The 13,881-nt window shown below is 36.2% G+C and overlaps 2 protein-coding genes across 2 annotated transcripts in view; both read left to right on the plus strand.

Annotated features, from left to right (window-relative positions):
• The window catches only part of srrm3 (serine/arginine repetitive matrix 3), a 79,643-nt gene extending 76,006 nt beyond the window's left edge, over nt 1-3,637 (plus strand). The window contains exon 16 of the mRNA XM_046839838.1: nt 1,405-3,637. Within this exon, the coding sequence (XP_046695794.1) occupies nt 1,405-1,678 (274 nt within the window). The 3' untranslated portion in view covers nt 1,679-3,637. The remainder of the gene's footprint in view (nt 1-1,404) is intronic.
• Nucleotides 3,638-7,428: 3,791 nt separating this feature from the next.
• On the plus strand, nt 7,429-12,267 carry hspb1 (heat shock protein, alpha-crystallin-related, 1). Its single transcript, XM_046839734.1, has 3 exons — nt 7,429-7,930; nt 9,487-9,550; nt 11,554-12,267. Exons 1-3 carry the CDS (start codon nt 7,525-7,527, stop codon nt 11,717-11,719), a joined length of 636 nt encoding a protein of 211 aa, XP_046695690.1. The 5' UTR covers nt 7,429-7,524; the 3' UTR covers nt 11,720-12,267.
• Nucleotides 12,268-13,881: the final 1,614 nt, after the last annotated feature.

The raw sequence follows: 13,881 nt of genomic DNA on the forward strand, positions 1-13,881 counted from the left end.
CATGATGAAGTTTGTTCCCTGTGTTACTGAATCAGCACCACTGAATCAGTCAAGCTCACACTTTCACTCCTGTACTAAGGTGTTCAGAAGACCTCGGGTATCGGTACATGGAGACAGGGTTACCGTGGTAACCGTTGCCGAGCAGCAGGACTCTCCCTGGCCTTCGCCTCCTTGTGAACCTGTTTGGTGAAGCAGTGGCACACAAACAATGTCATTACAGTACCGAAATCAGCATCCTAACCCTGCCTTTCTCTCTCGAATCAAAGCTGCTACAGTGGTTTCTGGCATCTGATTAATGCTAATACTAACGTCACATGATTCACTGATGATGGTGAAGTCAAGAGGTTTCGTGTTTTGAAATTTCAATATACATTTTTAAATGAAATTCATCAAAACATAAAGAAACATGTACAAAGATTTTTAACCATGAATTGGCACATGCATGATAATCTTGAAGAATTATTAATCTTTAGAAACCTCTTGATAAACTCTGTTTTTTACTCACTTCTATTACGTGTTTAATATATATCTGTCCATACCATTTAACAGCTCTTTGCTTGGCAGCAACACAAGTGGTGTGGGTGCTTCGAGGTGACCTACAGTGTGTATGTGCATATGGTTATGTGTGTTAATTGTACAGTATTAACATATTGGGCAACTTTATCTCTTTAATAAATAGTACCATCTAGGGGACGAAAGCATTAACCCTGATTAACACTCTGTCTTTTTTATTCTTATCACAGCATTACGACTCTCTCCTACAGCATTATTTAAAACCTTTATCACTTTTTCTGTCACAAATAAAGTAGATTACTTGTCCCTAAATGTATAATTTCTAAACGTAACATATTGTATAAAATATTGTATACGATTATTTCTGTGGCTTATTATAACAGAATCATATTTCTGTAATACGCAAACCCAATAATATCAGTAGAAACAAAATGACAATGTATTCCATAGCAAAAAAATATTTTAAGTATTAGGTCTCACAGATATGGCTTTAACATGCACGACTAACACAAATGGGCAAATATAATACATTTCAATATTAATAGCAAATTAAACTACCCATGCTTTGTCTTTAGCACTGGATGCAACCTTTTTTTATATCTTCTAACCAGTTACACTTTCTGGAAGTATGTTTATTTGAAACCATGGTGATGGAAAAGTTCATTTTCTTTCCTTTCATTAACCTGTGTAACACATACATTTACATTTAATACATTTATCTATAGTGCACTTAGAAAAGTGAATATCTGCAGTAGTTGTATCATATTTGTATATATAGTTCATGCCTTTAGCAGTATAAACACTACAGTGTAGGACTTCAATTCATACATTAAATACTGTATAAACATATGTGAATTATCTAACACCTAATGTTTTTCTCTCTCCCTGTAGTGCACGCAAGAGGCCGATACCATACTACAGGCCTAGTCCGTCTTCCTCCAGCTCTTTGAGCAGCTACAGTAGCTCCGGCCGAAGCCGAAGTCGGAGTAGGAGTTATGACAGCTACAGCAGCGACAGCCGGAGCAGAAGCAGAAATCGGAGCAAAAGCAGGAGTAAAAGTCGGAGCAGGAACAGGGGCAGGAGCAGGAGCAGCAGTCAGTCACGAAGCCCCAGTCAGGCACACAGCTACTACAGTCACAGCAGCTATGAGAGCCCTGGCTTCTGACAAGCTAATGGATGGAAAAATCAAAGAAATGAACAATTCAAACATTTCAGACTACCTTTCCTCGTATCTGTGGTAAATAAGTAATTATATTAACTATAAAGGTATTACTGGCTGTGAGGATGTTATGGAAGATTTCTTCTATAAGAAAAGGTGACAAAAAAACCCATTATTAAACCCCAGAATAATTGTTCCAGCACATGACGATTCGATCATACAGCTACAAGTAATACACAAAATCCAAAACAAACCAGGAGAACTAAAGCCGGGAGAACAAAAATAAAGCGAAGCACTTTTATGGCCTGAGATTTTTCCAAGTTACAAAGAACGAAAAAAGTTAAATTAAACAGTCTATAGAAATTAGGAGATGTGTAGCGAAGGACGATAAAGAAGAAGCACCCAGCTGGGAGGAATGTAACCCAACAGGGATTGAAGGAGACGCCACAGCGTACAGTGAACACATTCTGTAACATTTTTGGCCGCCCCCCTTCCAAAGACTGACACACAAACACGCGAACGAACAAATGTGAGAACAAACACAGACTGTATTAATGATATTCATGATATTAATGATATTTATCTCATGTTTTGCTAGTGGAAAACAGAACCGTGTGCTTTTCCAACAAAGTTTATTATACAGTACATGCTCCGGGGATGTTGACGTGTGAAGGTGTAAAAAGCTGCAAGCTCTGGCTGTAAACTATGCACTGTATATCCAAACCTATACGACATAAGGCTTTGTGTGTGAAAATGTTAGCATGATGCAGCAGAGGAGACGTTCGAGTACGAGCGCCTGACAACAACACCCCACACACACCTACACTTACACACACACACACACACACACACACACACACACACACACACACACACACACACACTTACACAGCTGTAAATGTCCTTTTTCTTGGGTCTCCCTGACCGTTTCATATCGGATACACCTGTATGCAAAGACCTTTTAGAAGTGTATAATTTCGGTCACTACCCCACTTCGTTTAGCTGAGGGTATTGCATACATAGTTGTATCAGCTATTTAGAGCTTTGAATAATTTAGTGCATTAGTTCTGTACAGTTATTATTATAATAATCATTGGTGTTGTCAGTTTCTGTCCTTAAAACCAGACTGCAAAAACTGTCATCCACACACACACACAAACACACACACACACACACACACACACACACACACACACACACACACACACACACACACACACACACCGTTTTGCTCATACACTACGTATTGAAATCTGTATTATTTATTTGCCTAATTGTTTCTTATTTATTCATTATTTATTTGATATTTATTATGTATTTATTCTGTGCTTATTTATGCGTTCTGATAAACATTCATGAAGAATGTCTCTTGCTTCCTGCATCCAAAAATGAAATAAGAAAAGAAAAGAAAAGAAATGACTGGACTGGACTGGATGTGTACATTCCAGCAAGAACTTTCTAATATTTTTTTTAGTATCTTAGAATGGATTGAATTGAAATCTGAGTTTCCTGTTTTCAATCCTAAGCATTAGTTGTAAGCGAACTCACTCTATTTCTCGAATAATGATAACACTACTGTTTTGCACCGACTTTAACCCTGCACTCTTTTATCAGACATTTAAAATAACAGTTCCTGCCTCTCTTTTACTCGATTTTAAGTCTTGAGTCTTAAGATTCCCCAGAAATCCAATTAGCTCATGTTTCTATCCCTGTATGACTTTTTACTAGAAATTGACAAATGAGTTGATGATGCAATCAGGGAAACATGCTCACAGTCTTCCTCTCCTTTCTTGCTCTCACCTTTTGTCAGTGTTCTTGGAGTCATCTTTCATTTATGTGAATCACTACCCTCTTCAGTAACAAAACTATACAGCGCTTAACATGGGACTGTATAGAAGTCAATAGATGTAGTGTACTAGTTATTATTCTACAGAAAATAAAGTATATTCCAGTCAAAACCTGAAATGTGATCATGTATTTTTTTTGTCTCTAATAATTGAAACCGCTTCTTGTACGTTTCTCGAAATGAGTTGCTGTGTTTAATAGCAAAAAAAAAAACATGATTATTTACTTCCTGTTTAAACTGTTACAACAAGCATCAGATTGTTAAATAGAGTTAGTAAAGCTTTATAATATTGGTGCCATTAGTGGCAATAAAATTTGTAAAGGGTTTGTGTTATGGATTAGTTAATGGCCTATTAGTTGGAATCACGGTTAGAAGTCAGATATGCCTAGATGAATGCAAGCTGATATCTTTCTTGATGCCACAGTGTTGCTGAATGCACCAGAGACTATTGACTGTGAGCTCATGTGCAGCCTGGCTACCTTTCACTCCTTTGTGAAATTGTTCACTCAGCAGCTCTGAAGGAAGTCCTGGCTGCAAGTCAGATCACAGGTCTATATTAATGGACTTGTTCTAAATGTGCTATTGCTGTGTACAGGTTTTAGGATGCTAGAAAAACAACAATGTGGCTCATCCTTGCCCCGTTTTAAAATAAAAATGTGTTATAATAAGCCAAAAAAATTATATTTCACAATATTGTATGCAATATGTTAAGGTTCGGAAAAATATGTATTTTTATTTGTGACAGAAAAAGAGATAAAGGTTTTAGATAATGCTGTAGAAGAGATCTGTAATACTTTGATAAGTATCAAAAAGACAGAGTGACTGAGTGTTAATCAGGGTTAATGCCCCCTAGATGGTACTATTTATTTAAAGAGATAAAGATGCCCAATATGTTAATAGTGAGTGAAAAGCTTTAAAAACAGACTCTGGGTTTATCAAGAGGTTTCAAAAGATGAAGAATTCTTCAAGATTATCATGCATTTAATAAGAGCTTTGGATTATGAAGTCTGCAAGAAACATGGACAACAAATATGTTGTCAAAGCCTGTACAGTTACTAAATTGTATTTGAATAACTGAGATGTGTAAGATATGATCAAGCGTCAGTATCTTGTGCTTCAGTTTGATAAGGATTTTAAAAATAAGAAAATGCTGGAACAGATTACATCTTTGTAAATGCAATTGCATCACTTCACAAAGTTTACTGGAAAAGTTTACTGGAATTATTCAGTGACTGCATAAATCAGTACTATAGAACAATAACAACTGTTCTAAGTTATTCTCATTATCCAACTCAAATAACACATTTATAATTAAAGCTTCATTCTCTGTAATTTCACCACTGTACACAGGAATGCTGTCATCTAAATGCATGCCTATTTATTTATTCATTCAAATTTGTTTATTTGTTTATTATGTGAATTGACCTGTTCAAGCAGGTGTACAGTGAAAGTTTTTCATTGCTATTCTTCAACTGCTGGGATTGTTGTAAATTAATGTCCTTTAAAAAAATTAATAAAATTTATTAAATTAATTCCTAAGGACGGCTCAAAATACTTCATCATCATTGTGTGTATACTTTACTTTTGTGAAAGTAGACAAACAGTCCAGTTTATAATTACATTATAGACCGAAACAGTATATATGTTTGCAGGAGGTGTCCGCTGCATGCTACTGTACACAAAACTATTCATTTTTCAAATTGTAAAATTTGAATTGTAGCCAAGTTTCAGCATAATAATGCTAGAAAAATAAAATCAAACTATGTAAACGCAATCATACTATTAAAGATGCATGTTTATTATTTTTTTTTTGCCAGAATATTTATTTTCCTGTGTGAATTATAAACTAGAAATCATCTTTTTTAACACTGATACACTTCAATTCCAACTGATTGACTTTGACTATGGCAGATTTGTGGCAGATTATGCTGTATGTGGAGTTTGCAGGTGATTGCTCACCAAGCAGCAACAAATGGAAGGGAATTTAAATCTTTTTTGTGATTTTGCTTATGGAGTTCACTTCACCACTTTAGGTCTGTGGAGAATTGAGGATGAAATTGCCAGTGAGAGCCTCCATTTCAAGCCTGATCTGTCTAAAAGTGAAAAAAAAAACTCTGCATAAGTCTGATTGCAAATAAATAAATTTAAAAAATACCTTGCGATATCTTAAGGGTGTTCAGTCTTACTTTAATATATACACTGTATATGTGATTGACTGTAGAAATGTCTTTAAGTATTTCTTTAACAGTTCTTTGCGATGCTGTCGATTGTCAAAGGTCTTATATAAATAAATGAAAAGAGTTCCCAAAGTGGCAGTGTTCACCTCTATTTGCTTTGCAGTAATTAAAATGTGAGTAGAAAAACAAATTTGTATAAAGCATCTAGTAACACAAAATAGTAACTATTTTGAACAAGTGGGTCGAAATGAAAACATCAGAGTGCATTTTTCACAACAAACCCCAGGGGGCGCCAGTGTACGTCATGAGTGCTATTTTAGTCTCTTTCAAGGGTATGACATTTCAGAAGTTTCCAGAATGCTGCTCTCAGGCTCAGTGACACACATGATCATTAGAGTAGTCAAGTCCGATTTCTAGTTTTAACTTGACAATATATTTATTGCAAGTTATGTTCAATTTGTTTCTTAAATTGAGAAATAATATTACTTAGGTTGTTAAGCGCTACTGTGCTGCATTTTTGTTTGTTTATTGGCTTATTTGTCAGGTGTAGCCAGGGCTCTCTGGCTTAAAGTTAATTTAGCTCCCACATCTGTACAATGCCCCTATGCAAATGGAAGGGGCAGTAAATAAAGTTGCTAATCACACACACACACACACACACACACACACACACACACACACACAGAATAAAAAATGCACAGTTACAAAGGCTTCAGAACTTCTGTAACACTACAGATGCTATACATTCATACAGTATAATTCAAACTCATAATTATGACACATTCATACATTGTGCTGTCTCTACAATTTTACAACTTTCAAAAATATATATAATAATAAATACGTATATAAATGAAAGATCTTTTTTTTTTCCCCAATTTTTTTTTCCTTTGTTCTAGATTGTGTTTACTATAGCCAATAAAACAACATTGTTATGCACAAATGATAACAACATCCACTTAAATGTAGTTGAGAGTTTTTTTAATGTGATAAAATTAGAAAGTGAAAATAAAATAAAGAATATTGCAAATACTGAGATGGTTAAAGCCTAACTTCTTTTATTTATTTCTATGCAAACATTTTTTTATTTATTAAACAATTATTTGGTGATTTATATTCGGTGTCACTGCTAAGTTCGGTTTAGATTTTCATGAGTAAATGTCACAGTAAATATCTTGGGTTGTTTTATTAGTTTATTAGTTTATGGGTTAATGGGTTTACTGTCATCCTTCAAAGCCTTCCTTTGAGTTATACATGGAGTCTACACACTTTTTTTGTTTTTGAGACTAGGAGCTTACAACAAGGTTTTCTTGTGTGGTCACTGTTGTTTTTAGTCTTTGCTGTGTGTGTTTTTTCAGCTGACTGTCCATCCACTTGTCAACCTCTCAGGCATTGTTGAGTACAACTCTTTTTTAGGCAAAAGCCTCAAGGATTCCTCCGTTCATTTCATAGATTCCTGTGTAATTCTGTAATGCAGGGGAGGAGGGATTTAGGTGAGTGTGAGTGTGAGTGTATGTCATTACAATACTGAGTTTAAACAGACCACTGGTCAGCTGTACTGCGGACAGGCTTTGCTTCAGATTCCATTCTTCTGCTGAGTCTGCTGTGAATAGACCTTCTAGTCACTTCTATAAATATTTTTTAGTCAAGGGGTGGGGGACTCGGATGGTGCGAGAAAGTTTGAGCGAGTGTAAGTAAGAAATGGGGGTGTGGTGAGAAGAGTGGGCAGTAACCAGCTTGTTATAAAAGCCTGCTGCCTCCAAAGAGACAGTACCTTCAGGAAAAAGTTTCTTCAGGCATCCAACGACTGAAGTGCTAATTCTACAGCCATGACAGAGAGGCACATCCCTTTCTCTTTTCTTCGCAGTCAGTCCTGGGACCCGTTCCGTGACTGGTACCAGGGCAACAGGATCTTCGACCAGGCATTTGGGATGCCAGCACTTCCTGAGGAGATGCATGTCTTTCCCAGCAGCCACTGGCCTGGCTATCTGCGCCCTCCCATTTCTGCTGAGATGGCCTCCCTGATGCATGGCTCTCAGGTGCCCACACCAATAATGCCCACACCCATGATGCCTCATCCAGCAACCTATGCCCGTGCCTTGTCACGCCAGCTTAGCTCTGGGATGTCTGAAATCAAGCAGACACAGGAAGGCTGGAAGGTGAGCTTGGACGTCAACCATTTTTCTCCTGAGGAGCTCTCAGTGAAGACCAAGGATGGTGTGGTGGAGATCATTGGTAAGTTTGAGTGCCATTCTTTCAATCTTTTAAACAAAATGCTCTTCTGGTTTAGGTGAAACTTAGAGATGTCTGATGAGGAGTAAAATTCTATTTCTTAATGTTAGCATAATCAAGTTTTAACTGTTGACTGCAGTTCAGCATTTCTGCTGGATCATTTAACTCTTTCTTAAGCTGTTGTCCAAACATACTAATAGCTTTTGAATGATGAGTTGCTTCCCAGCTGGCTTGTCCCCCACCAAAGGAAGGATGCTTATAGATGCATTCTAGAGAATAAAGTTTAAAAACACAAAGTGTAAGTACAGAAATGGTACAAAATGCATTCTCTTGACTTCAAGAAAAATTAAAGAAGACATTGTTGATATTTCAGTGCAGGCCAGATGGTGATTTGCATCCTGACTAAATTAAAAAGACAAGAGATGATATCTATCTACAACTACAATCTGTGATCGTGTTGTACAATCTATGAACAACTAACAGACTGGAAAATCTTTAGAGACAAAGAGAAAATCACGTCAGTTAGATATGAACTGCTTTTCAATTTTGCTAATTTGCATTTATATAGCTTAGGTGTTGTTATATCTGAAATAACCCAGAAATCATAAAAATTTAGTTTGCAGCCTTTGGGACATAAACTAGATTTGGTATAGATCAGTCGGGGAAAGATATAATTGTTAATTAAATTTTTTATAAAAATAAAATTGGTAATTTGTTCCTCTTGTGCATTACCTAGATTTACTGCAACTAAAGATATACGATAAAGATATAGTATACTGTTTGTGAGTAAAATAGGTTGGAATGAGGAGAATTGTCTGTGTCTTACATTATAGAATGATCTAGAGAGCAGCCAACAGTTAGATTTAACAAAGGGGATTCAGGAAGTGAACCACCCAAAAATCAGGCCTTTGGGAAAGCAGTTTGCTTACAAGTGCTTAGATTTTCCTCTCATTGCTCATTGTTTACAACATGAATTTCTGGTAAAGCACATGTTCATAAATAAAGCTGTTTAATGCTTTAAAAATAAAACTTTATAAGAAGCCTATACGCGGTAATAATTAATTGTGAAAAAGGAAAAAGTGAAAAAATTATCAGCTTCATTGTTTTAAGACATAAATGGGACCTACTGTAGGTCTATATCTTATCATGATTTAATAACATTTCATTCAACTATATGTATATATGTAACTATTTCCTAATTTTGCATCTAATGAAATAGGGCAGGATCACTGCAACTAATAAGAATATATATATATATTCTTAAATCCTGCAGGACTATCAGGATTTAAAAGGCTTGTGTCTTATTTCTATTATTGGAGCCGTTGTCACAACAGGCATACACGTTACCACAGCATAGGAACACCAGCTGGTTTTTATGAAGAAAGTCCTAGAAGACTGATAGACACATAAAAAGACAAAACCTTTAATGTATGTCCTGCTTCACAAAGAACATAAATTTAAAACAGGAACATGCTACCTGCTAGGTAAAACCTAAAATAGTGTGGTCCAGGAAGCACATACTGCTTGGCAAAAATCAAATGTGTGCTTTGTTTTTAAAGGAAAACACGAGGAGAGGAAGGATGAGCATGGCTACATATCTAGATCTTTCACTAGGAAGTACACGTAAGTATGAGAACTTGTTATTGTCCTTGAGAACAAGAAGTGCTTAATCTTAATAAACATCAGAGACTAGTACATGCTTTGACAACCTGTAGATAAGCCCTCTTATATTTTAAAAATAAACTGTGACATGATGCAGCGTATAAAGAATAAATGAAGTAAAGTATTCACTTCTGATTGTGGCAAAAGTTTTCAACTGTCAATAAGTTTTCTGAGACTGCAGAGGCATTTCTCTTGAGGCAAACAAGAGTAATGAAACACTTTGTGACAGGCCGTTATCTAAAAAAAATCAGCTTCAGTGTATTAACAGTATCTCTGCTTTAAACCAGACTGCATTGGATGACACTGTGATTATTTTCCTTTAATGGCATCCGCAGTTTTGTTTTATTCGTGCTCAGTATGGCATAAACGAAACATTTTCACAGGTTTTTTCTTTTTTTACTAAAAATGTGTTTGTGTTTTGCTTTGCTTTCTAGCACACTTAGTACATTGGCTCTGATAACGTATAGTGAAATACAGGGAAAATGGAAATGAGAAGTCTGTGCCATTCACAGTGATCTATATAATATAGTTAGGTTTATTAATAGAGCTGAACTAAACATGAGGTACAAATAGGATTAGGGGGGAATAACACCAAATTATTGGGTCTTATTGCAAATTCAGGGCAGAGTTATGACAGACCACATAACATGCTGTAAAGGATTTTAACATTTTTACTCCGTATTATCTTCATTCTTTTATGTGATGTGGTGTTTCCTTGTTTTGGGACTAAATCTGGCCACTAAGCCTCTATTTCAGTATAGAACATTCCAGAAGCTTCTCCACTGCATACCACAACTCAGTTCTTCCTTGTTTCAGCCTCAGTCAAGTAAATCTTTGAAACGGGTAAAGAAAACAGCTCACAGCAATGCAAATGCAGTCTATAACATATATAGTAGCGTCTCCTGCTTCCTGATTATAACCATTGTGTGCCACAGCTACCCTCTTTGTCTCTTTTCCACCTCTCTCTCGCTCTCTCTCACACACCCAAATTGTATGAAGCTTTGTCGCCACCTAGAGGACGATTCTGCCTGCCTTTTTCAAAGATTTTTCACTGCATTGATTTAAATGGGTGCAACAAAAGACATCAGTGGCAGTAGATAAAGACACAGTAGTCATTATTATTATTATAAGTCATCTCCAGTGACAGCACAGAGCCATTTCTCTGCTTCACAGCCTCACTCCCTGTTGTCTTTTATTTCTTGATTGTCCGTAATATCAAAAAGTTGCCTTTCGGGAAATCACCTCAGCATAAATTGTCTCTAGGTTCTTTTTACTTATTGTTTTCAGTAAGTGTTATGTTTGCCAACTCATTAGAAAGGTGTGAGAATATGTCTACAATCATATATGAGCACACTTAGTACATCAGCTCTTATCATATATAGGCAGCTTGGTGCATTTACAGTGAGTTATTCAAACGCATCAACTTTATAACTCCAGTTAGAGGTTATTTTTGAACAATGTGCTAAAATAGAGCCAGACATTTTTACTACTAAAGGGAACTCTTGCAGTTTTATTGGAATAGCATTAGAAATCAGCATTACACAAAGGAGATCGATCTTATCTGCTCAAGCACATTATTACCACATTCAGCATCCTTGTGTCTTTACCCTGGGGACCATTTAGTGCTTTTAATTCTCTTAAAATGCAATCAGATTAGAAATTTGGCCATGACCAAGAAAATCTCTTTATATTTGTTTAGTCTAGTGGACAGTGGTCCCACTGGCCAACCTGTCAGCATCGGTTTCTAGCTTTTTGTGGCCATTATACTTATTTCAAATGCTTTTCTACACCTAACCTATAATAAGTCAGGGCCTTAGTGTTTGCTGATTCGGTTTGCTATGTTATCACACATATATACAAACATTTCTGTATTTGTTGTTCACTGGGGTACTCACAGTACACAATGCAGCCCCATTCCTTTACACTGACTTCTTGCCCCATTTTTGTTGTCTTGTTTTCTCCAGGCTGCCCCCTGGCGCAGATGCAGAGAAGATCACTTCCTCACTCTCCCCTGAGGGCGTCCTGACTGTGGAGGCACCACTCCCCAAACCTGCCATTCAGTCCTCTGAGATCAACATCCCTGTGAACAAGGTCAACACTGTCGTGCCAACACAGGGTGCTTCAAAGTGATGAAGAGAAAAAGAAATCTGTTCAAGCATTGCATTTGAGACAACAAACTGCATGCTCTAGTCTCAGCTCTTTCCGTGCATGCTTTAGTATATGACAAGGGATTGATTTCTTGTTTTGCACTTTGTGGGTTTTTTTTGTTTTCTGTGTGTGTATGTCAACATTGCAACCATTTGTTAGTTCCACTTTAATCACACACTTCCTTTAAATATTGGACACTCACACAAAAACACACACATAGCATTTACTGATGGGAACTGAAAGCAGTTTGCACACTTGCTAATAGAAGGGTGTAGGTTTCTTTGACACACAAACACACAAGTAGCAGTACACACAGAGGGACAGTCTTGACTTTATTCACACACCTCTAATCCCCAACAGAGCTGTTTATTTCCCTCCCACTGACACAAGTGTACAATCAGCATGAAAAGGCTCCAGGGGTGTAAAGTCTGTGTAATGTTCTTGTAATGATTTAAAGGGAAACATTTGGAAGGTAATTGAGCAGAACCTTATGCTATGGACCTTTGAATAAACTTTTAACAGCAAACCTACACATATTTTTCAATATGTCATTGTAATGGTTCACATAATAGCTTATATTGCTGCATGTTGAATTTAAAGCTGCATCAAAACCATCTACAATATGTAACAGCAAACTTTGAACTTGGTAAAGCTGATCAAATTTTTGGTTGTATGACAGTTTCATTGAAAACATAAAAGAAATTTAAACATACTGTAAGTAAAACATTATCTTAAAACCATTTATCTGCCAGTGGCCAAACAAAATGTATTTATCACCATATATGCAGTGGCGGGCCGTCCACTGGTGTCCTACCTGAATCAATTCACTTCTTAGTACCACATCACAGCTTTTGTATAGAACATCATTCAGCGAGAATGAATGGCATTACCCAAGTAAGAAACTCAATCAACATAATTTAAAATTCTCCTTTCACTGTAGCCACAGCTATTCCACCCACATAAATTCTCTCTCTCTCTCTCTCTCTCTCTCTCTCTCTCTCTCTCTCTCTCTCTCTCTCTCTATCTATCTATCTATCTATATATCTATCTATCTATCTATCTATCTATCTATCTATCTATCTATCTATCTATCTATATATATATATATATATATATATATATAAAATCAAATATATTTGATCTTGTGTAGTTTGCAGGAAATGCAGTTTGATAGTTTTGACTAGTGTGCCCTCTGACCATTCTACCTACCTACCCATCAACCCACCCAAAAAGGAAAGAGCTTCAAGCAGCATAGAGTTTATGTACAAAAAAATAAAAAGTCTGCCGTGCTCAACAGGCTGGCCTAACAGAAAACATAACATTATGGCTGAAATTGGATTGGATAGAAACTCAAACCGAAACGTACACTTCCAAGCACTGCTCCCAGATGGAGCTCACCCAAAAGTTATGCTATGATGCTATACTGGGAATAATGTATATTCGTGAATTAATACATATTCATGGACAGTGATACTGATCAAATTTAGGCCAGTAGAGAAGGCCTGGCTGGCCTTGACAGGCCACCAAAGGATTTATAAGCAAAGAAGCCATTGTATTCTGACTAAAATTTCTCCTTTTAAATGGTTCTCAATGACTCACTTGTTAATATAATCACAGACATGTCCAACATAAAAACTTTTTTGATTCCAGGCTCTGTTCAAAAAAATTATTTTTTATTTTTTCTACCCGATCTACCACATTGTGTTCATAAGAGAATTACCACAAACAAGAATTTCTTTTGTCCCATTCAGCTTGTATTCCTGCTCACACCCAGTGTTCCCTGGATAGGATCCTGATGTTCCTATACTGAGAAAAGAACAGAAAATGTTCATTTGATTTTCATTTATAAAGTAAGTATAAGTTTAATAAGTGAATTCTGTCAGAATATGCATAAATATATATGTGCAGGTATATTATTGAAAAAATTAAGTCTGACATCTATTTGCTTGATGTTATTTGAAAATAAAAGTTAAGAAAACTCAATCAAAAGGCAGTAGTCTGGACATACATGGACAACCAACACATGTAAAAGGGTAATTTTAAGTCAATAAAAATAAAAAACAAGATAACAGTCATTGAATTTTCAAGGCAGAGATGAATAATAATGCACAGAAAGTATGTAAAACAATACATCAAGATTGGCA

The sequence above is a fragment of the Silurus meridionalis genome, chromosome 25 (genome assembly GCF_014805685.1).
Source record: "Silurus meridionalis isolate SWU-2019-XX chromosome 25, ASM1480568v1, whole genome shotgun sequence".
NCBI lineage: Eukaryota > Metazoa > Chordata > Actinopteri > Siluriformes > Siluridae > Silurus > Silurus meridionalis.